A 23,683-nucleotide genomic window follows, 5' to 3' on the forward strand; every position below is an offset into this window, starting at 1 on the left:
GTGTAATGCCCTGATACCTTCCTAAGTGACTGCTCTCCTGCAAGACTTGGCTTTGTCTGGCCCCAGGGCATTACCACTCTCTCCCTCATAGCATGGCAGTTACCGAGATTATGTAGCATTCTGGCAAATGCTCTCATAGGGATGGTACCTAATGGTCCCTAAGGCACTTGTAAGAGATCCTGTTCCTCTCTAAACAATTAGAAATGACAGACCAGAGACTCTCCTATTTAGGATGCAGAAAAGTCTGAGACATTCATCTCCCCCCAACACCAAGATAATGCAACAAGCTACACAGACTACAGAATCCTAGTTTTGAAACCAATCTGAGAGCAAAGAAATCTTAAGGACTAAAATCTAGAATGTCCTTCCTAAGACAGTAGACACCTGCACTTGGTTTCACTTCTGGTGGTGTGGGAGGAGGAGGTGGAGTATGCCAGAGGTGGGATCAAGGCGAACTAGCCAAGTCTTCAGCAAGCTTTCGATGGCCATGAGCAGGCTGACTTAACTTTTGGGATCCAAGGGTTCCAGCTGCAGAGTGAGTTGCACATTCCTACCATCCTTTGGTCCTAGGCCTTCAAGAGAAGAGGGAAGAAGTCAGACAGGGCTGGAGAGCTGAGTGAGATTCCTCCGAGACACTCCAGACTTTCAGCCAGGGTAGGGTAGCTCTCGCCCAACATCAGGGAAAGGACCACAGGGAGGTCCTTCCAAAGTACTGAGAGCCAGAGACAGGACTGGAGAGCAAAGAAGATTCCTTGAAACTGAAAAACTTGAGATAAGGTGGTAAAGCGTAGAGAACTCTCCAGAGTCTAATGGATGCTAAGATCCCAGGCCCTGCTCAGAGGTCAGTTCCAAGAGCATGCTCGAGCCTTTGAAGCCAGTGCTGAGTAGAATCTAACTAAAGCTGCAGCTGAGCTAAATCTAAGAAGATGCAAACAAGTTACAGCAAAACCCAACCCACTCAGGTTGGGAGTTCTGCTTTGCTGAGTTTAATTTGGCAACGCGAAGACCCAAATGGATTAGGTAAATCCAAATCCACCCTCTCCTGCCAACCCTGCTCCAAGAAATCCAGGTCCTTGCTGGCAAGACGCACACCTCATTTAATCAATGTACACAAAGGATGTGCACAATTAATGCTAACTAAAGATTTGCACTCATTCTTCAGAGGCTGTACATTTTTGTAGTCCGTGTAATGGTATGCTAAGAGAGGATCAGTAAAAGAGGGTTCCTTTTGGCAAAAAGGATACCAGATAGGCAGAAGGGAGACGTGATTACTCGACCTCACCGAATTTATTAGAAAAGCATATTTTTAGAGAATGGTTAGCTCTGAAAGAATTCAAGTAATCCCTGGTCTTTACATCAAAATGTCTCCTTAGAGACATTATTAATCTTCGTAGAACAGCTCCTGGTGCAAGATTTAGAAGATAGAAAATCATTATTTTCTGTTACCAAATGGAGTTTTTGCCAGAAACAAATGTCCAATGGGAGTCTGAGGGGGCAAACAAACAATCAGAAAATGTTTAATTGGCCTTAGTGTCTTCCTGAAAACCTGATCATTAAATGGTTTCTTCCTCGGTGAGTCGGGGAGACTCTGTTTCTAGTTCCATCGGTGTCTCTGCCTTTCCTCCATAGGTTTTGAACCCTTTTCCTACAATGAGCATTTGCAGTTAGCCTTTCTTTCTGTGTGACCTCTTAGATGAAGTCTTTTCAGTGCTTAGCTGTTGGAGATCTGCAGTCAAACGCAAAGCAAAGGATAACAATTTGAGGACTTTTATTTTAAAGAGGGGTCTTTGCTATGAATGTCTTGACATGCTTCCTGACATTTCCTGCAACATCATAATTCTGATCTCAGTCACATGCGGGCTTAGCAGGGGAACAAATGCTGTTCTGAGGATGAGGAGAGACCACTCTCTGCACCAGGCAGTAGTCTAATGGCTTTTCACCTGTCAGCTGCTTACTCTATACACCGAGTCTCCAAGGTAGGTACTTTTGTATCTTCATTTTATGGAATCAAGGAGCTCTAGCTTTAGCAGTGCTCTATTCCTGTGTGCAGTCCCTAACTCAGGTTTCAGCAAACTTTTTCTACACTAGGCTACTTACTAAATACTTTAGGCTGTGCAGAACATAGGATTTCTGTTGCAGCTAATCAGTCTTGCCACTGGAGCATGATGGCATCTGTAGACAGTACACAAATAGATGGGTGTGGCCGTGTTCCAATAAGAACTTATTGGTCCTGGGGCACCTGGGTGGCTCAGTGGGTTAAAGCCTCTGCCTTTGGTTCTAGGTCATGATCCCAGAGTCCTGGGATCGAGCCCCACATCGGGCTCCCTGCTCAGCGGGGAACCTGCTTCCTCCTCTCTCTCTCTGCCTGCCTCTCTGCTTACTTATGATCTCTGTCAAATAAATAAATAAAATCTTAAAAAAAAGTAAAGACTTACTGGTCCTGAAATTTGAATTTCCTATAATTTCATGGGTCATGACATTACTATTCTTTGTTTGATTGTTTTAAACCATTTTTTTTTAAAGATTTTATTTGACACAGAGACAGAGAACACAAGTAGGCAGAGAGGCAGGCAGAGAGAGAGGGGGAGGCAGGCTCCCTGCTGAGCAGAGAGCCTAAGGTAGGGCTCGATACCAAGACCCAGAGACCATGACCCGAGCCGAAGGCAGAAGCTTAACACAATGAGCCACCCAGGCGCCCCTGTTTTAAACCATTTAAACATGGAAAACCAATCTCAGCTCAAGGGTTGTGTGAAACCTGTTGGTGGACAGGATTCAGCCTGTGGGCTTTAGTCTGAGGATCTCTGTCCCCAGATTAAAATCGAGACCTCGCTGCTCTCCCATAAGGTATGAATATCAGGTACCTGGGGTGGATTGCCTCATCACTGATAAGATGCAATGTTTAGAAGCTGAAAGAGACTCTTACTAAGACCTGACGGAAGCCATGTCATTTTGATATGCTCTGCCACGTAAGAGGGCAGGCACATGGCCCTTAACCGTATCGTGGGGTAGTGATGGGGGAGTGGGCACAGAGTAGTGCTTTGGAACCAAGCAGACTCAGATTTGAACCTCACTACTGCACTTACTAGCCGAATAACTTTGAGCAAGTTACTTTTCCTTTGAGTATTAGAATCCTCATCTGCAAAATGAGGATAAGGATTTCTCCTTTATGAATATCAAGTGACAGAATACATACATTGTTTGACAACGAAAATGATTATGTGTTGCTCAGAACAGTAGAGTTGAGTAACAAGGAGCCCTGCATGCATATCTGTGAGGTTCCTGACCAGTCCTGTTTGGTTCAGCAGTGTTTTTGGACTGTACAATATTTTATCCAGTAATTCTTTTATTAAAAAGGCAGGAATTGTTCCTCTTTTAATCACTGAAAATATATATTTTATATATGTGTATATATATATAAATATGAGTATATACAACATATGTAATTTAAAGAATAGTTGAAAACACGCCCATGACCCCTCAACTCTGCTTATGAATTAGAATATCACCAGATGCTCAGAAGCCTCCTGTGTGCCCCTCCCAGATCACCCTCTTCCCTCCTCTGCACTATTATGAATTTGGGGTTATTCATTCTCTCATTCTGCTTTTGTAAATACACTTCATACATATTACTAAGTAATGCCTTGTTTTTGCGTGGCTTTGGCGTTCGTCTAAATGGACTCCTCTATTCTTGCGTCTCATGTGCTCCCATCAACATGGCGTTGGAGGCTTTTCCATGTGGATGTGTATGGCCATAGGTCTTCATTTGTGCTTCCGTGTCATGAATGTTCTATGATGCGAACACGTCACATTTTATGTATCCATTCTGCTCATGGGCATTTGGGTTATTTCTAGGCTTCTTGACTAATTCTCATGGGAGTGTAGGTAAAGGAGTTCCTAGCCTAGTATGAACCTAAGTGGAATTTGGAGGGCCATGGAGTGTCAGCTTTTCTAGGAAGTGATGGCTTGTTTGCTGATGGGGTTGCCCCAATTCACACCAGCAATTCATGAGGGTCCCCAGGGCTTCATAACCATTTTTCTTTTCTGTTAAGCTCTTAAAAATGGAAGTATAACAGACTCAGAAAAGTGTACAAAACATAAAGCTCAGTGCATTACTATAAAGCAAGCATAGGTGTATCGACCATCCAAATCAGAGAGAATTGGTAACACCCCAGAAGCTTCTCTTCTGCCCCTTCTCAACATTTACCCTCTCCCTCCTCCCCAAAGGTGATCACATCTCTGACTTTTAACACGTTAGTTGTGTTTTGCTCATTTTTGAAAACTGTATAAACTGAATTCATTCAGTGTGTATTCAATTATATCTCTCTCTTCTGTTCAGTTTTATTTTTGTGATAGTCTCCCATCTTGTGTGTAGCTTTAGCTCACGTAATTTCATGGCTGTATAGCATTCCATTGTATATCCCTCTCCTGTTGGTAGACATTTGGCCTTTCTATTTTTTGCAACTACAAATGGCACTACTATGAAAATTCTATATATTTCTTAGTGCCACATGCACAAGTTTCTGTTGCATATGGAACTCTACTAATGGAATCATCGTATTATAGGGTAAACACGTTGAACTTTTGTAGATAATGCCAGTTTCCCAGATAGCTCTACTGCATTGCTACTCCCCCAGTAGTATAAGAGCTGCTTTTGCCACAAATCCTCATGAATGCTTGGGACTGTGTTTTAAGTTTTGATTATGTAAATGGATGTAGAAATGACTTCTCATAGTTTTAATTTGCATTTCCCTGATCATAAAGAGTTTAAGCACATTTTCACGTGGTTGTGCACTATTGGGATATCTTATGAAGTGCCTATGTATGTCTTGTGCTGATTTTTCTTCTGAGTCGTATATTCTAAAATTGTATTGTTTGTCGATTTATAGGAGTTAAAAAAAATTCTACATAGAAGTCCTTTTCTTGATTGTACATGTTACTGAAACCTTTTCCAGCACTGGGGCTCAGCATTTCCCACCCTGAATGAGATGTCCCCATGAACAAAGATGTCCCAATGAATGAGAAGTCCCAAAGACAGATGTCTTTGAGTTCAATGTCACATTCTCTGGAGCTGTGTGACCCCACGCCTGCTGTCATTTGTGGATGAGTGTTAACAATTAGGAACTGGATGCCTGTTGGATTTACAAAGGATGGGAATGTGGTCAGACCACCCAGGCAAACAGAATTTAGTCGCTTTCCAGTATGAACTCCCAAATGACAACCTTTCACGATTAACTTGTTCCCAGACTGAATATAAAAGAGGGGTGAGCTTTAAAACCAAGCTGGGATTTTAAGATTAAACACTGCGCGGATTATACAAAGGTGCTGACGCTTTTACCACCAGGAGAATGGCCAGCTCTCCAGAGGGGAGCCCTTTCATGTCAAGCAGGAGGATTAGCCTGGAGCAGAGCCAATGGCTTTGGGCTGCTTTGGCTCTGGTCCTGGTTCCCTTTGGCCCCCATCTGGGTCATTAGGCTGAAGTCTGCTTTGAGGGTCACCAGCGTGGGGGTCCTACTTAGTAAAATGTGGACAACTCAGCTCTGTGCTTTGTCCCTCGTTGGGGGTGAGTGAGTGAGAATGTGGCGGGGAGGAAAATAGCACCCAATGTTTGGATTTAATAATTCATCTTTCAGTGAAAAGTAAGATATAATTCCTAGAACTGAAGAGAGCAATGGAGAAATTCTTGTATGTATTGAGAAAACTAAAAAAAAAAAAAAATCCCTTTCTCCTTTTCCTTCAATATAGTTGATGATTTTTTGAACTTACTGTTATGGTATCAAGAAGAGATATCGTAACAGTGACTGTGACTTGAAAAAAAAATCAAAGAAAGATAGGAATTGTGTTGAAGGGACCCATAGAGTGCTGATCAAGATGAATAAATAAAGATGTTGCCTTTATATATATCACAGTGAAACTTCAGCCTAACTCTAAGGCTAGGAAAGAGGAAAGTCCGAAAGGCTTTTGAAAACTCTATTTTGTTAAAGCTGGTGTGTGAGTTAATCCCTCAGAAATATGTTCTGTAAAGGTTGGATTAAAAATGATCTCTTCTTTAAAACAAGAAAAAGGTAGCGCATACGGCTACCTCTTCCTTCTCCACGGCCCTGCAGATGATGGAAAAAACACTAGAAAGCGGATTTAGGAAAGAACACCATTTTTGGATCAGAAGTCCGATAGTGTCTTCTGGAAGATGGGAAACAGATGGAGCAAATCCAGGCTGCACACATATGTAGGGTAGGAGTGGTTCTGGGTGCTTCAGGTACCAGATGCAGAGGGGGCCATCACGGTGAGTGGGCAGCTGCATTTGGCTCAGTTGGGTAGCTCTGACCTCTTTCTCTGGTTCCTCATGAGCAACAACAGGCTTGAGCTGGAGGTACCCCGTGTATGGGCAACACCCAGAAGAATTACAGCCTTCAGTTTAAAATCAAGTTTCTAATACACACATTTCTCAGGTGGCATGCCCCACCACCCACTCCTTCACTACAAAGCTCTGGAGGCCACTGCATTAAACAGATAACGTCAGATGAAATAATGTCCATCCATGAATCACCCACCACTTAAGGAAACATCAGTTCCGTGAATGAGAGATTCTGACTCAGCAAACCAAAGGACCCTCACCAAGAAAGCAGCATAAACAGAGCAAGTGGGATGGGACTTTAAAGGAAACAAAGTGGGATTTCCTCAGAGGAGCAAGATGAAGTTATTGCATGAAATAGGAACAGGCAGCTATTTCAAGAGCCAAATAGATATTACGTTGAAAGCGAAATATTTAATTGGCATTAAAAAAAAAACTTCAGAAATGGGAAGAAAAGCAAGATGCATGCAGCTGAATAAATTAACAAGCAAAGTCGAACTAAGAAATAATTCAGAAAATGGATGCCTGGGCGACTCAGTCGGTTAAGCGCCTGCCTTCAGCTCAGGTCATGATCCCAGTGTTCTGGGATCAAGTCCCGTACCAGGTTCCTTACTCAGCAGGGAGCCTGCTTCTCCCTCTGCCTGCCACCCGCACCCTCCAGCTTGTGCCCTTTCTCTCAAATAAATAAAATCTTGGAAAAAAAAAAACAATGTAGTACAAAAAGACAGAATGAAACAAAGGTTATAAGGCATGGAAGACAGACCTAGGGGTTTCAAGATCCATTTACTTGGGCCTCAGACCTATTCTAGTGAAATTTCAGTCACTTGGTATAAAGAAAAGGTCTCGAAAGGCTTTACGGAGGAGGTAGATGGAATACTGTTTTGACTGAGAGCATGATGACTCTTGATGGGGAGAGGAGGGAATCCATCTATGGGCAGCGGGTTGGGTGGAAATAGATTTAATAGTACAATATAATTCTACATGTTGGAAATTAAGAAAAAATTCCTGTCATTTTCTTTGGCAAACTCTCCTTGATTGTTACCTCTTTATCCTTGGGGAATGGTTTGGATTCTGTAAAATACGTTTGGGATTTAGTCAAAAGTGGAGTCTTTGAAATGCTGCACGATGCTGCTTTGGAAGTTAGCCCCAGAATGTTTCACAGCCCTCACCATTGCAGTGCCTTTCCCCCTCGTTGAGGCCAAGACCTTGTTTACCACCCTGGAGGACAGAGCTGGGATTAGTGGCTGAGATTTCCTTTCAAAGTCCAGAGCTTTCCAGTGGAATGGTTGACCGTTCTTCCTGTGTGGATGGCTTTGTTCAGGCTTGCTGGTAGCATAACAGGATTGCCCGTATTCTACCCTTAACAAGAGGGAATGCTCTTTGCGCTGGATAATCTTTTGAAGTGAGGAGGAAAGAGCAGATGCTGAGTTCTATTTCATATTAAGATTGAATTTGCAAGCCTTTACTTATTGGTAACTTGATAACCTTGATTAACTGTACTGGTCACTGGAGTCCTCAGAGTACACATAGGTTTTTTATGGAACAATTAGACAGGGAACATGAGCTCTGATTCCTTAGCAAAGAGCTCCTCATGGTGAGGAATGGTGATCAGTGTAACTGATTATTATTTATATAGGGATCTCTGGGTTTTGTTTTTGTTTTTTAGTGTAGGATATCCAACTTTATTGAATGAGGGGACTCTAGATTTCTATAATCTTCTGTATTAATACCTTAAACTTTTGTTGTGTGATTCTAGAGGCCAGAGCCCACCAGTCGCTGAATTTAACTTACTCCTGAAAGCTCACACTTTGGAAACGTATGGGGTGGACCCCCACCCATGCAAGGTGAGTGGCCCTCCTAGCAGGCTGACATGAAATGATTGTTTTGCGCACAAGAGAGTTCATCAGAGTGCAGGGTGTTTCTACAGGCTGGCCCATTGCCCCTAACTGGAAGGGACAACAATCGGTAGTCTGTAATCACAAGTTCTGGTGGTCGATTTTCTCCGTCGTGAGCCTCTCAATTGCTTGCTAATTGCTATGTAGTAGCCACTTTCCTAAGTTAATATACATGATTCTTTCATCCATCAAATGGATGGTTTGACCCCTGCGAAGTTACAGGGTCCGAACAGATTTATTCTCAAGGCTCTTGTCTGCAAGAAGGCAACCTTAAAAGAAGAAAAAAAAAAGACTTAAAATTATATTTTGACATTAGGAGTTTTTTTGGTTTGTTTCCTTTGCTCATATTATTTGATGGTATTTCTCTAAGCATGTATCATATCAGAATCACCTGGGGTCCACAGAGCTCCTGGGAGTACAGCTGGGGAATATGCTTTTTTAACAAGCCCCCAAGATGATGCACACATTTTCCAGAAATGTATTATGAAAATGGTTTTCTTCCTTCCATGCTTTAAACTAATTACGCATCTACCAGACACTAACTAGAATTCTAACTTAGCATTTATCTCAGCCAGGCTCTTAAAGGTAAGTTCTTGAGTCCTGCTGGACATTTCTTTTTTTTTTTTTCTGCTGGACATTTCTTTACCCGTGTGGGATCAGGTAATAGTATTTGATAAAGTACTAGTTTTGTAGCTCTTAGTGCAGGCTGTTGATTAGACATACTCGGGGAGCTTCCTAGTCCTGCCATCCAATAACATCAGGATCTGTGGGGGAGCAGACCAGGCTCTCCAGATGATTCCAACACGCAGCCGAAGCAAAGAGCTGAGAGTACTTGTTCACATTGGAATTTTTCTTTTTATAGGCACAATTATTTTAACATATTTGCCAGAATCCCCTGCCGTAATAATGGAATTTTATTCCATTTTAAAGATTATTTATTTGACACAGATCACAAGTAGGCAGAGAGGCAGGCAGAGAGAGGGAGAGGAGAAAGCAGGCTCCTTGTCAAGCAGAGAGCCTGATTCGGGACTTGATCCCAGGACCCTGAGATCATGACCTAAGCTAAAGGCAGAGACTTAACCCACTGAGCCACCCAGGCACCCAGTTTATTCCATTTTAGTGAATTAGATTTTATCTATAATTTTGAGCCTATTTGTTTTATTTATTACTTGGATATAGACTTGATTTTTGTTGCTGCCATTCTTTTGCTTTTACTGATCTATGCTTAGTTTTTCTGGTTGAGGCTAGAAGCAAAGTAGGCATTTCTGGACATGTCTTTACATTAAAACTACCAGGAATTTTGTGTGGAATTTAATCAAGTTAAATTAGGGCTCTAGTTTCATAGCATCTTTGATTTTAGGGCTAATGATGACAGCACAGTTTGCCCACATTACAGGATAGATCCGAGAACATGGGTGGTCCTAAGACACACTTGGAAATAGACACAGCGCTTTGGAACTAATCTGCCTTTTCCCAGGATGTTCCTGGAGAGGTAGAAGGTCTGTTCCTCCAAGGAAACAGCTACATATTCCCAGACCTTCCCCAGATTTTAGAAGCACTATCCTTGGAAGTCCCATCTCAGAAAGTCAGTTTATTGCCTAGATCAATGGAATTAACCTGAAATTAATCTAGGGGGAGAATGAATGGGGATACCATTTATCATATATTTTATATTTCTCAATCCAAACGTTTTTGTTTCTCTCTCTCTCTTTTTTTTTTTTTTAGGATTCAACAGGCACAACAACATTTTTAGGATTCACTGCTGCGGGCTTTGTGGTATTCCAGGGAAATAAGCGGATCCATTTGATAAAATGGTAAGGACTGCTTTGGGAAACTAGCTTACCATTTTTCTTAATCTTGCTTTTCTTTCCCAGCCTTTGATTCTTTTTTATTTGGGAATGTCCATTAGAATGCCTAATATTCATTTCTTTGCTCTGGAATTTCATTATTAAGGGATTATTCATCTATAAATAAAAGCTAACCTAGACCTCCCCCAGACCTCAGGAGACCTGCGGTGTGTCTTGGGCTCAAGATCTCTGTCTCCAAAGAGAAGGTGTCCTTCTCTTTGTTTCCTCATCAGCAGCTGCTGATCTGGCCAGAGAGGTGACCTGGAATAGGACAGGGCAGGGAAAAGGTACAGGTTGCCTTGAATAACTCAGGACCCTCTTCTGTTCCCTCCTCTCCATTCTCTTCTGTTGAGTCCTTGTTGCAGACACATCCCATGTTACCCAGTATATCAGTGAAGATGCTTTTGGCTCCAAGTAAAGGGGTGACTGCTCACGGTGGCTTCCAAATAAGAGGACTGATTATTTCACACAGCAAAAGTTCCAGAGGTTGGGCATTTCCATGATCCTTTAACTTAACTGCCTGACAACACTGTGAAGGACCTGGGTTTCCATTTTCTTCTCTGTCATCCCAGGGTAGTGGCTTTTGTCCCCAGTCTCATGCTCCTAAGTTGACCATGCAAGCAGCTCTGTCCATCCCGTCTTCATACAGCAACACACAGAGCCTGAAGGAGAACATCCCCTTCCATGTGTCTCCTATTAAAACGAGGAGGACTTGTTCTACAGAAGCCCTGTAGGAGACTTCCGGTATATCTAATATGGCAAGATTGGGTCACACCCACCTACTTAAAACCAATCCCTCAGAGAAAAGTGAGAACTCCATGACTAGGCTGGTCAAATGCAGCCCTGCCTCTTGCGGCTGGGAAGAACATAATCTGCACGAACATGTCATCTTGAGGAAGCAAAAAGTCTGAGCCATGTCAATACAGAAGTGGGAGGATGGAGCAGAGTAAGGGATCAGCAGGACCCATGGTGTCCATCATTCAAGGAGAAGGTGGTTTGGGCAAAGAGTGAGAAGGCTGAACATACATGGAATATTGTAAAGTCTCAGTCTGGTTCATACGTTCAGCTTGATTCAGGTTCCGCCCTGATGGCCCCTGACAGGTTTATCAGCCCCCAACCCCGTCATGTCTCACTGGGTGGTGGGCTCCCCGCTGTGGCCTGAAGTTCTTCCTGATGGGCCAGTGGGCGTCCACCTTCAGTCGTGGGTTAGAAATGCTCTTGCATTTACCTGAACCTCAGTTTCGTGGTTCTCTTAGCTTCAGGAATCCTGGCACCCCTTTATCAACACTTCCACTCGTGCACTGTCCTCTTGGTAACCTCCCCACCCCACCGCCTTTCAAGTTTTCTCTGTTGGGCTTGCATCAGCCAGCTAATATCCTCTACTCTTACAACTTCTACTCCTTTTTCTGAGATTCCCCAATTTCATCATCTCTTTCTTGACCTCTCTATCATTGCCTTTTGTTCAGCTCATACTTTCTGCTCCCTTCTGCTCCCACTTGTTCTTTCTCTACAATGAGTTTTCTCAAAACTCTTCTTCACTTCACTTTTCCGAGTCTCCGTGTACTCAACTATAAGATGGGAGTCCATTACATCTGGCTGCCTTACAGGGAGGAAAGGAGTTTGGGGAGAAACAAATGCCACCATGTTGTGAGTGGTGGGATTTATGAACTCTGACATCTTGTGGACATCTAGCATGGTGGGGTGACCAGTGTTCTTCCCTGTGTTTTCTGCACCTTGGAAAGAAGGGTATTAATCACTCTTCAGACCATTCCAGAAGAAGCTCCCTAGGGATTCCTGTTGACTTTGGGAAGCATGGATAATTTGGGGACTTCTCCCATCCCACCCTAGGACCATAGAAGGCTTGCGAGTTAGGCCCTCGGGTTTCTGAACTGCTTGAGCTCTGAAGTAGGGGAGAATCTGATGTGTCTCAAGTACAGATTATTTGCAAGTCTGTGTCCCTTGGGTTTCTGTTTCTTTCTGGGTCCAGTGAAGGCTTGAAATGGACAATCCCCAGACCATTTATTTCTGTTTCTACATCATGATGTTCCTGGTGGGGTACTGATGTCATCCCACCCCTTTCCGGTCTCTGCCTAGGCATGTGTATTTGGAACAGTTGTGGACATGTTACCAAAACAAATTTTATTCCCGCATTAATCCTAGTTTTGTTTTTTGTTTTTCAACATCCACTGAGCTGTGTTACTCTTGTAAATCCTCTCCTAAGTTCAAATAGCTTAATGTGGCCAGGCTGTTCTTTTTCCTGCAGGAAAAAACACAGGGGCACAAATCAGTCTCCTAGAAATTAGATCAAAGGAGTAAAAATAGAATTGTGTCCTCTCTTTACACATATCTGTTCACCAAGGAGGTGACCTATGGTCCCCATTTCAGGCACATTTTTTTTTTTCCTAATGTATTTCTTTTTTTTTTGTAGTTTTTAAAAAAATTTTTTATTTATTTCTTATTTTTTTTTATAAACATATAATGTATTTTTAATCCCCAGGGATACAGGTCTGTGAATCGCCAGGTTTACACACTTCACAGCACTCACCATAGCACATACCCTCCCCCCATTTCAGGCACATTTTAATTGAGCAACTCCCTAAGATAGAACCCCAAAGTCCCTCTTTTGACTACCACGTGTCAAGCTCTCCTCACAATTTCGGGCATCTCAATATTTAATGGAACTCTTCTCTCATGAGCAGGGAGAGCAGAAATGAAAATTTTACAGGCTAGTGTGTGTGTTTCTCGAAGGTAGATGTGAAAAGGTGAGGGAGACAGATACTGTGAATCCATATCGTTTCATTACCCAAACCTGAAAGAACCACGTTCTTCCTACCTCGCAAAGTGGGCTGGCCAATTAATATTGTTTTGGTCGTTAATGTTCACAACACCTCCAGAGCTTCTTGGAAGAAAGATGCAGCTTGACTGTAAAAAATGGAAGAAATAATTCTGAGCTACCTCCGGATCCTATCTTGGGAAGAAAATTGCTGTATAATTCACTTGGGGACTTTTCACTGCTCATTAGGCCTTCCCTGATGATAAGATAATATCTTGTTTCATTGCAGTCAGCTTGGTATTTGCGAGTCAGCGAGATTCCTGTGGGAAACCCAGGTACCTTGGTTAGTTGGCACTTTTTTTTTCTTCTCACCTAAGAAGATTTTCTTTTCTTAGGCCAGATGTCTGCAAATTGAAGTTTGAAGGGAAGACGTTTTATGTGATTGGCATCCAGAAGGAGGTCAGTGACTGCTTTTCTAACCTGTAGTGTGTGCGCGTGTGCGTGGTCGTGCACAAGAGGGACGCAGGCGTAAAACGTACCTTTAGTATTGTAGCCCCAGAACACCATGACTTTGAAGTTTACGATGATAATGGGAGCTGTATGCTGAACATTTTAGAGATAAATAGTGAACTTGCCCATTTGAGAACTAAGTCAAGGAAATGGGTCTGGCAGAGAAAGACAAATACCATATGATTTCACTCATATGTGGAAAATTTAGGAAACAAAACAGATGCACATGGGGAAGGGAAGGAAAAATAAAATAAAATGAAAACAGGCAAACCATGAGAGACTCTTAACTACAGGGAACAAACTGAGGGTGCTGGAGGGAAGTGGGGTGATGGGGCAGCTGGGTGGTGGGCATTAAGGAGGCCCGTGATGTAAGGAGCACTGGGTATTCTAGGCAACAGATGAAACACTAAACTCTACCTCTGAAACTGATAGTACACTCTATGTTAACTAAATTGAATTTAAATAAAATTTTTTTTTAAAAAAAGAATGAAGTCGGTGAACAATGCTTGACCATATACTGCTGTGTAAAAAATATGTTGGGATAGAAAATGGAACCTCCTCTTGAAACTAATATTATACTGTGTGTTAACTAACTGGACGTTGAATTAAAAAAGGAAAATGGAATCTCCTCCTACTTCCTAATCTGCCAAAATATAAATTTATGAAACAAGCGAAGAATACTTCCAAAGCTAGATATTCAACCACTGCTGGTGAGAATTTTTATAAATTCTCATGTATATAGAGTCTGTACATCCTGGCAGTCTTAAAGAAGCTTCTGGATGCAGGTTGGGCTCATTAGGGAATGCATCTGAGAGGAGGCCATCATGGAAGCTTTGAGGTTCAAGGCTAGGTCTGGAGGTTTACAGATTTTCTTGACTAATTTTCAGATTAAGCACCTGTTACTCAGCATCAGCAAATAAGTTTTTAAAGGAAACCAAGTCTGATGGAGAGGTGGGTGATTCCTGGATGGTTGAGAAGGATCGTGAGGCTGTTTTTTGTTAGAAACAGAGCTCAGCTAGATTCGTGATGCCTGCAAAGTATGAGGGAGGTGAGTGGGGGTGGGGCGCCGTTTCAACAGCACTTTAAAGACCCTAGTAACGCCCAAGTTACTTTTAATCTGTTTGGCAGGTGGAGGGATACAAATTGGTAAATACCTGAAAAAGATAAATCTGTTTCACATGCCCTTTCTTGTTTTGTCTTTTTTTTTATTAGAAAAAAGCCATGTTGGCCTTCCATACTTCGACACCAGCTGCCTGCAAACATCTTTGGAAGTGTGGGGTGGAGAACCAGGCCTTTTATAAGTACGTAGCTTTTATTCATTTAATCATAGGTTGTAAAAGCATCCATGGAACCACTCATGTTTTGCAAATAGCTGCATATTCATTTCTTTTAATTCAGTTCTTTTCATTATATTTAAGGGAATTGTAAATTCAGTGCGTTGTGCAGGGTGACTCCTAACGAAGCCTGAGCTCCATATTGGGTGATGCCCATAGAATGCAATGGGTCCCTTTTTTTTTTTTTTTTTGGCATTGCTATTTTCACTCAACATAACAATCTGTTTTTGGTTGGGTGCCCCCCTCAGAAGCAGGCCTTGAGAAGAGTTAAGTGCAGGAAGTGTCTTTGGAATGTGGTTTCTGAACATACCGATACGGGGGTAAGGAAGGGAGGTCGGGCACAAGCAATAATAGGACGTGTTATCCGTCAGGTCACTCCTGAGGGTAGCTGTGCTAAGCTCTGCTGGGGAACTCTGTCAGGCTGTAGAACTTGCCCCAGAGTTCTCCCACTGACCAGCAAAGGGCCCGGGCTATTTGTCTACCAACTCCCCATTCATTTTGGTTGAAGGCCACTTCAGAAGGAAGAGTTAACACTCTCTGGCTTACTCTGAGTGTGAGTGACTGTGTGCCCACCACCAAAGAAAGCAAGCTTTGGCAGAGACTCACAGGTGTTTGTAGGAAAAAGGCTTCAGCATTCAGAGATGAGAGCCAAAGGCTTGTGGGTGGAATGTGGTCAGAGGCTAGGATCATGGAAAGTTAGTACTGGACAGGACTTCAGAAACCAGCCATAAAGCTCTCAGGTTTCAAGAGAGCTTCAAATTTAGGATCTTCCCACTGAGTTCCAGGTTCTACTCTTTGAGACACACTTGCTAATTGGAAGAGTGGTGGTGAGGGACAGAGTCAGGACCCCAGGCCAACCCCACCCGGGGTGTCAGCTGGTCCCTGGAGCTCGTCCAGGCAGCCGCTGCTCCATCTTCTCTCACACTGAATTGTGCCGTGCTCATTAGACTCTTGTCTCTGAAAAGTCTGAGTCTCTGAACCTCCTGGGCTTTGGCTGACAAGGATAGGAGAATGATGGCTTGGACAATCTTTTTCAAATCCCTTTTTTTTTTTTTTTTAGTTATCATATAATGTATTATTTGCCCCAGGAAATCTTCTTCATCCATTCTTCTGTTGATGGACATCTAGATTCTTTCCTTAGTTTGGCTATTGTGGACATTGCTGCTATGAAAATTCAGGTGCATGTGCCCCTTGGGATCACTACATTTGTATCTTTAGGCTAAATACCCAGTAGTGTGATTGCTGGGTTGTAGAGTGGCCGTATTTTCAACTTTTTGAGGAACCTCCATAACTGTTTTCCAGAGTGGCTGCGCCAACTTGCATTCCCACCAACAGTGTAGGAGAGTTCTCCTTTCTCCACATCCACACCAACATATGTCATTCCCTTACTGGTTAATTTTAGCCATTCTGACTGGTGTTAGGGAGTATCTCACTGTGGTTTTGATTTGTATTTCCCTGATGGTGGGTGATATAGGCACTTTTTCATGTGTTTGTTGGCCATCTGGATGTCTTCTTTGCAGAAATATCTGTTCATGTCTTCTGCCCATTTCTTGATTGGATTATTTGTTCTTTGGGTGTTGAGTTGGATAAGTTCCTTATAAATTTTGGATACTAGCCCTTTATCTGATTTATCATTTGCAAATATCTTCTCCCATTCTGTCAGTCATCTTTTGGTTTTGTTGACTGTTTCCTTTGCTGTACAAAAGCTTTTGATCTTGATGAAGTCCCAGTAGTTCATTTTTGCCCTTGCTTCCTTTAGCTTTGGCGATGTTTCTAGGATGAAGTTGCTGTGGCTGAGGTTGAAGAGGTTGCTCCCTTTGCTCTCCTCAAGGATTTTGATGGATTTCTGTCTCACAGTGTGGTCTTTCATTCATTTTGAGTCTATTTTTGTGTGTGGTATAAAGAAATGGTCCATTTTCATTCTTTTACTTGTGACCATCCAACACCATTTGTTGAAAAGACTGTCTTTTTTCCATTGGATATTCTTTCCTGATTTTTCAAAGATTAGTTGACCATAAAGTTGAGGGTTCATTTCTGGGTTCTTTATTCTACTCCATTGATCAAAGTGTCTGTTTTTGTGTCAGTACCGTACTGTCTTGATGATGACAGTTTTGTAATAGAGCTTGAAGTCTAGAATTGTGATGCTGCCAACTTTGGTTTTCTTTTTCAACATTCCTCTGGCTATTTGGGGTCTTTTATGGTTCCATACAAATTTTAGGATTATTTGTTCTAGTTCTGTGAAAAAAGCTGATGGTATTTTGATAGGGATTGCATTAAATGCATATATTGCTCTAGGTAGCATAGACATTATCACAATATTTGTTCTTTCAATTCATAAGCATGGAACGTTTTTCCATTTCTTTGTGTCTTCTTCCATTTATTTCATGAGTATTCTATAATTTTCTGAGTACAGATTCTTTGCTTCTTTGGTTAGATTTATTCCTAGGTATCTTATGGTTTTGAGTGCAGTTATAAATGGGATTAACTCCTTAATTTCTTTTTCTTCTGTCTTGATAGTTTATAGAAATGCAACTGATTTCTGTGCATTGATTTTATATTCTGACACTTTACTGAATTCCTGTATGAGTTCTAGCAGTTTTGGAGTGGAGTCTTTTGGGTTTTCCACATAAAGTATTATATCACTTGCAAACAGTGAGAGTTTGACTCCTTTTTTGCTGATTTGGATGTCTTTTATTTCTTTTTATTGTCTGACTGCTGAGACTAGGACTTCTAATACTATGTAGAATAGCAGTGGTGATAGTGGACAGCCCTGCTGTGTTCCTGACCTTAGGGGAAAAGCTCTCAGTTTTTCTCCATGGAGAATGATATTCGCTGTGGGTTTTTCATAGATGGCTTTGGTGATATTGAGGTATGTACCCTCTATCCCTACAGTTTTGATCAAGAAAGGATTGTCAGATGCTTTTTCAGCATCTACTGAGAATATCATATGGTTCTTATTCTTTCTTTTATTAATGTATTGTATCACATTGATTGATTTGCAGATATTGAACCAACCTTGCAGCCTAGGAATAAATCCCACTTGGTTGTGGTGAATAATCCTTTTAATGTACTGTTAGATCCTATTGAGTAGTATTTTGGTGAGAATTTTTACATCCGTGTTCATCAAGGATATTGGTCTGTAATTCTTTTTGATGGGGTCTTTGTCTGGTTTTGGGATCAAGGGGATGCTGGCCTCATAAAATGAGTTTGGCAGTTTTCCTTCCATTTCTATTTTTTGAAACAGTTTCAGGAGAATAGGTAATAATTCCTTAAATGTTTGGTATAATTCTCCTGGGAAGACATCTGGCCCTGGGCTCTTTTTGTTGGGAGATTTTTGATGACTGCTTCAATCTCCTTACTGGTTATGGGTCTGTTCAGGTTTTCTATTTCTCCCTGGTTCAGTTTTGGTACTTTATACATCTCTAGGAATGCATCCATTTCTTCCAGATTGTCTACTTTGCTGGCTATAGTAGCTTATAATATGTTCTTATAATTGTATTTCTTTGGTGTTGGTTGTGGTCTCTCCTCTTTCATTCATGATTTTATTAATTTGGGTCCTTTCTCTTTTCTTTTTGGTAAGTCTGGCCAGAGGTTTATCAATGTTATTAATTCTTTCAAAGAACCAGATCCTAATTTTGTTGATTTGTTCTACTGTTCTTTTGGTTTCTATTTCATTGACTCCTGCTCTGATCTTTATTATTTCTCTTCTCCTGCTGAGTTTAGACTTTCTTTGCTGTTCTGTCTCCAGCTCCTTTAGGTGTAGGGTTAGGTTGCATAGTTGAGACCTTTCTTGTTTCTTGAGAAAGTCTTGTATTGCTATATACTTTCCTCTCAAGACCACCTTTGCTGTGTCCCAAAGATTTTGAACAGTTGTGTTTTCATTTTCATTTGTTTCCATGAATTTTTTCAATTCTTCTTTAATTTCCTTGTTGACCCTTTCATTCTTTAGTAGGATGCTCTTTAGCCTCCATGTATTTTAGTTCTTTCCAACTTCCCTCTTGTGGATGAGTTCTAGTTTCAAAGCACTGTGGTCTAAAAATATGCAGGAAATGATCCTAATCTTTTGGTACCAGTTGAGACTTGATTTGTGACTCAGGATGTGATCTATTCTGGAGAATGTTCCATGTACAATAGAGAAGAATGTGTGTTCTGTTGCTTTGGGATGGAATGTTCTAAATATATCTGTGATGTCTGTCTGGTCCAGTGTATCATTTAAATCCTTTATTTCCTCACTGATCTATTGCTTAGATGATTGGCCCATTTCGGTGAGGGGGGTCTTAAAGTCCCCTACTATTATTGTAGTATTGTTGATGTGTTTCTTTGATTTTGTTTTTAATTGGTTTATATAATTGGCTTCTCCCGTGTTAGAGGCATAGATACTTACAATTGTTAGATCTTCTTGTTGGATAGACCCTTTATGTATGAGATAGTGTCCTTCCTCCTTTCTTATTATAGTCTTTGGCTTAAAATTTAATTTATCTGATAGAAGGATTGCCACCCTAGCTTTCTTTTGATATCCTTTAGCATGGTAAATTGTTTTCCACCCCCTCACTTTACATCTGGGGGTGTCTTTGGGTCTTAAATGAGTTTTTTGCAGATAGCATACTGATGGGTCTTGTTGTTGGTTTTTTTTTTTTTTTTAATCCATTCTGATAACCTGTGTCTTTTGATTTAGCCCATTTGCATTCAAGGTAACTATTGAAAGATATGAATTTAGTGCCATTGTATTGCATGTAAGGTGACTGCTACTGTATATTGTCTCTGTTCCTTTCTAGTCTGTTACTTTTAGGCTCTCTCTTTGCTTAGAGGACTCCCTTTCAATATTTCCTGTAGGGCTGTTTTGATGTTTGCAAATTCTTTTAGTTTTTATTTGTCCTGGAAGCTTTTCATTACTCCTATTTTCAATGATAGCCTAGCTGGATATAGTTTTCTTGGCTACATATTTTTCTCGTTTAGTGCTCTAAATATATCATATCAGACCTTTCTGGCCTGCCTGGTCTCTGTGGATAGGTCTGCTGCTAAACTAATATTTCTACCATTGTATGTTACAGACCTCTTGTCCTGAGCTGCTTTCAGGACTTTCTCTTTATCATTGAGACTTGAAAGTTTTACTATTAGATGACAGTTGTGGACCTATTTTTATTGATCTTGAGTGGGGGTTCTCTGTGTCTCCTGGATTTTGATGCTTGTTCCCTTCGCCAAATTAGGGAAATTCTCCACTATAATTTGCTGCAATATACCTTCTGCCCTTCTCTTTCTTCTTCTTCTGGGATCCCAATTATTCTAATATTGTTTCATCTTATGGTATCATATATCTCTCAAATTCTCCCCTCGTGGTCCAGTAGCTGTTTTTCTCTCTTTTGCTCAGCTTCTTTATTCTCCATCATTTGATATTCTATATCACTAATTCTCTCTTCTGCCTCATTTATTCTGGGAGTAGGAGCCTCCATTTTTGATTGCACCTCATTAATAGTTTTTTTTTTTTATTTCAGCTTGGTGAGATTTTAGTTCTTATATTTCTCCAGAAAGGGATTTTATTTCTCCACAAAGTTATTCTCTAGTATTCTCCATGTTGTTTTTGAGCCCAGAGCTCTACTTCTGACATCTTACTAATGTCTGTATTGATTAGGTCCCTAACCTTCAGTACTGCCTCTTGTTCTATTTTTTGAGGTGAGTTTTTCTGTCTTGTCCATTTTATCCAGATAAGAATAGATGAATGAGAAACAAAATACTAAAGGGGTAGTAATGACCCCAGAAAAATATCCACTAACCATATCAGAAAGAGACCCAAAACTGGGGGGAGAAGAAAGGAGGAAAACAAAATATATAGTATTTATCTAACATAATATCTAATATATTAGACTGGTGAATAATAGAACAGAGTCACACACTTGATTTTGGGTGTATTTTGGTCTGTTAGAAGAAACTGCCTCCCAAAATTTTAAAGAAAGAAAAACTTATATATATATACAAAAATAAGGGTAAACATAATGAAGGGATGGAGTATGACTGTAAAGGTGAAAATTAATAAAGATTCTAAAAAAGAAATTGATAATATAAGAAGTTAGTTGAAAAAAGAAAAAAAAAGAAAAGGATGTGAGCAGGCTGGAGACTAGAACAAAGCCATGTGCTAGATTTAGCATATATTTTGATCTATTAGAAGAAACTGTATCCCAAAATTTCAAAGAGAGAAAAACCTGTATGTATACAAAAAATATGGCCAAATTCAATGAAGGGATAGAATATGAGTATAGCAATGAAAGTTAAAGAAGTATTCTTTTAAAAGTATTGATAAAGTAGTTTTAAAATGTTAAAATAGGAAAGAGGAAAATTAAACATAGAATAAGGAAAAAACAAAAATTAAAAAATTTAACTTTGAGAGACTAAAGAATCATGAGGAAAAAAGACATGAATTCTATGTGCTATATTCCTGTAGCTCTGAAGTTCTGCAGTTCTCAGTGATCGTTGAATTGGTCTTGGGTGGATGTTCTTGTTGATCTTCTGGGAGAGTGGCCTGTGGTATTGATTCTCAGATGTCTTTGCCAGAGGCGGAATTGCACCGCTTTTGCCAGGGGCCAGGCTAAGTGGCCTGGTTCAGAGAGCAAATCTGCTTGGGTTCGCTCTCAGAAGCTTTTGTTCCCTGAATGCTTTCCGTACCACTTTGGAGGACGGGAATGAAGATGGTAGCCTCGCAATCTCTGGCCCAGAGGAGCAAAGAGGTCCACTCTTCAATGCGCCCTCATAGAAAAACAGTCTCCCTGGTCTCTGGCCACACTCTGAGCTCACCCGGCCTGTGACAGAGCATTTCTGTCTCTGGCACATGGCCCCATTTGAAGTCTCCAAACCCAGCAGATTCCTGCAGCGCACTCCTGCGCCACTTCTTCTGGAGGAGGAAAGGGGGGGTCTCCCTGGCTCTGCCCTTTGTGGAGGTCCCTGCTGGAAGAGCAGTGGCCCGACTAAGCCTTGGATCATGGTTTAAGGTAACCCCGAGCTGAGAGCCCACTCCTCAGCTCCGTCTCTGCAGCCCGCTTCTCCACTCTGATACCTGGGAGCTCTGCTGCACTCAGGCACCCCCGGTCTTTCTGTGACCCCATGGGTCCTGAGACCACACTGTCCCTGTGAAGGCTCTACCCTCTGCTTAGCCTCTGGAATGACTTTCCTCAGTGGAGCAGATTTCTAAAAGTAGTCATTTTGTGCTCTGCTGCTCTCCTGCTTTCCAGGAGCCGGCCCTTCCTCCTGCAGTCTCTCTTCCCATGTATCGCCTTGGATTCACTTCTCCACATGTCCTACCTTCCAGAAAGTGATCACTTTTCTGTTCCTAGAATTGCTGCTCTTCTTCTCTTTGATCTCCTGTTGAGTTTGTAAGTGTTAAGAATGGTTTGATAACTATCTAGCTGAACTCCTGGGACCCAATGATATTTAAGTCTCCTACTCCTCCGCGAATCCTTTTTAGTCACAGAACTATTTTCCTCAAACAGAAATGTAGGCAAAGCCTAGTAGGTAAAAAGATAATAATAGAGGAGCTGTGGTTGTTAGTGAGGACCAGAGTTGGGATTAGGACTGGAGACCCTTCGCCTGTTGCTCTCTGCTTCTCAGCAGCTGGGTGACCAGTTGTCTGTATTTGCCTGTCCTACCCCAGGCTTAGCATTGAGAGTCTTGTGTTCTGGGAGAACTCTCTTTCCTGGGCAGATCCTAAAACAGAAGTACGGTTTGAAAGCCCTTGGGTGAGATGACCTCCAAAATCCTGTGAGTGAGGATATGTATCAAAAGACCTTTCCACAAGAAAGGGGAACCCTCTTACACTGTTGGTGGGAATGCAAGTTGGTGCAGCCACTTTGGAGAACAGTGTGGAGATTCCTCAAGAAATTAAGAATAGAGCTTCCCTATGACCTTGCAATTGCACTGCTGGGTATTTACCCCAAAGATACAGATGTAGTGAAAAGAAGGGCCATCTGTACCCCAGTGTTTATAGCAGCAATGGCCACAGTCGCCAAACTGTGGAAAGAACCGAGATGCCCTTCAACGGATGAATGGATAAGGAAGATGTGGTACATATACACAATGGAGTATTATGCCTCCATCAGAAAGGATGAATACCCAACTTTTGTAGCAACATGGACGGGACTGGAAGAGATTATGCCGAGTGAAATAAGTCAAGCAGAGAGAGTCAAGTATCATATGGTTTCACTTATTTGGGGAGCATAACAAAGAACATGGAGGACATGGGGAGATGGAGAGGAGAGGGAGTTGAGGGAAACTGGAAGGGGAGATGAACCATGAGAGACTATGGACTCTGAAAAACAACCTGAGGGTTTTGAAGGGGCAGGGGATGGGAGGTTGGGGGAACCAGGTTGTGGGTAATAGGGAGGGCACGTATTGCATGGAGCACTGGGTGTGGTGCAAAAACAATGAATACTGTTATGCTGAAAAAAAAAAAAAAAAAGACCTTTCCACGACCATCTTCACCTCATGACATCAGTGTGTCCTGTGGGGTGTTTGGAAACTGGTATATAAGGGCACCTGATTGCTCTCAACTTAAATCCAGTCCTGTCCATGTCCATGAGAGCTGAGAGAGGGAGATATAGAGGGTTTGATGCTCTGTCCCTAGTAGAAGCATGCCTATATTTTGCTATTGTTTTTTTTTTTTTTTAATTTATTTATTTTTATTTGCTTATTTACAGCATAACAGTGTTCATTGTTTTGGCATCACACCCAGTGCTCCATGCAGTACGTGCCCTCCCTATTACCCACCACCTGGTTCCTCAACCTCCCATCCCACCCCACCCCCTCCCACCGCCCCTTCATAACCCTATGGTTGTTTTTCAGAGTCCATAGTCTCTCATGGTTCATCTCCCCTTCCAGTTTCCATCAACTCCCTCTCCTCTCCATCTCCCCATGTCCTCCATGTTATTTGTTATGCTCCACAAATAAGTGAGACCATATGATACTTGACTCTCTCTGCTTGACTTATTTCG

General features: G+C 41.6%; 1 protein-coding gene across 4 annotated transcripts in view; it reads left to right on the forward strand.

Moving 5' to 3' along the window:
* Nucleotides 1-23,683, forward strand: part of FRMD3 (FERM domain containing 3) — a 315,298-nt gene that overhangs the window by 195,342 nt on the left and 96,273 nt on the right. For all 4 annotated transcript variants that reach the window (XM_046023589.1, XM_046023588.1, XM_046023590.1 and 1 more), the window contains 4 exons: nucleotides 8,106-8,193; nucleotides 9,970-10,058; nucleotides 13,260-13,323; nucleotides 14,587-14,675. In XM_046023589.1, coding sequence (XP_045879545.1) covers nucleotides 8,106-8,193; nucleotides 9,970-10,058; nucleotides 13,260-13,323; nucleotides 14,587-14,675 — 330 coding nt within the window. The remainder of the gene's footprint in view (nucleotides 1-8,105; nucleotides 8,194-9,969; nucleotides 10,059-13,259; nucleotides 13,324-14,586; nucleotides 14,676-23,683) is intronic.

Source organism: Meles meles, chromosome 11, assembly GCF_922984935.1.
Source record: "Meles meles chromosome 11, mMelMel3.1 paternal haplotype, whole genome shotgun sequence".
NCBI lineage: Eukaryota > Metazoa > Chordata > Mammalia > Carnivora > Mustelidae > Meles > Meles meles.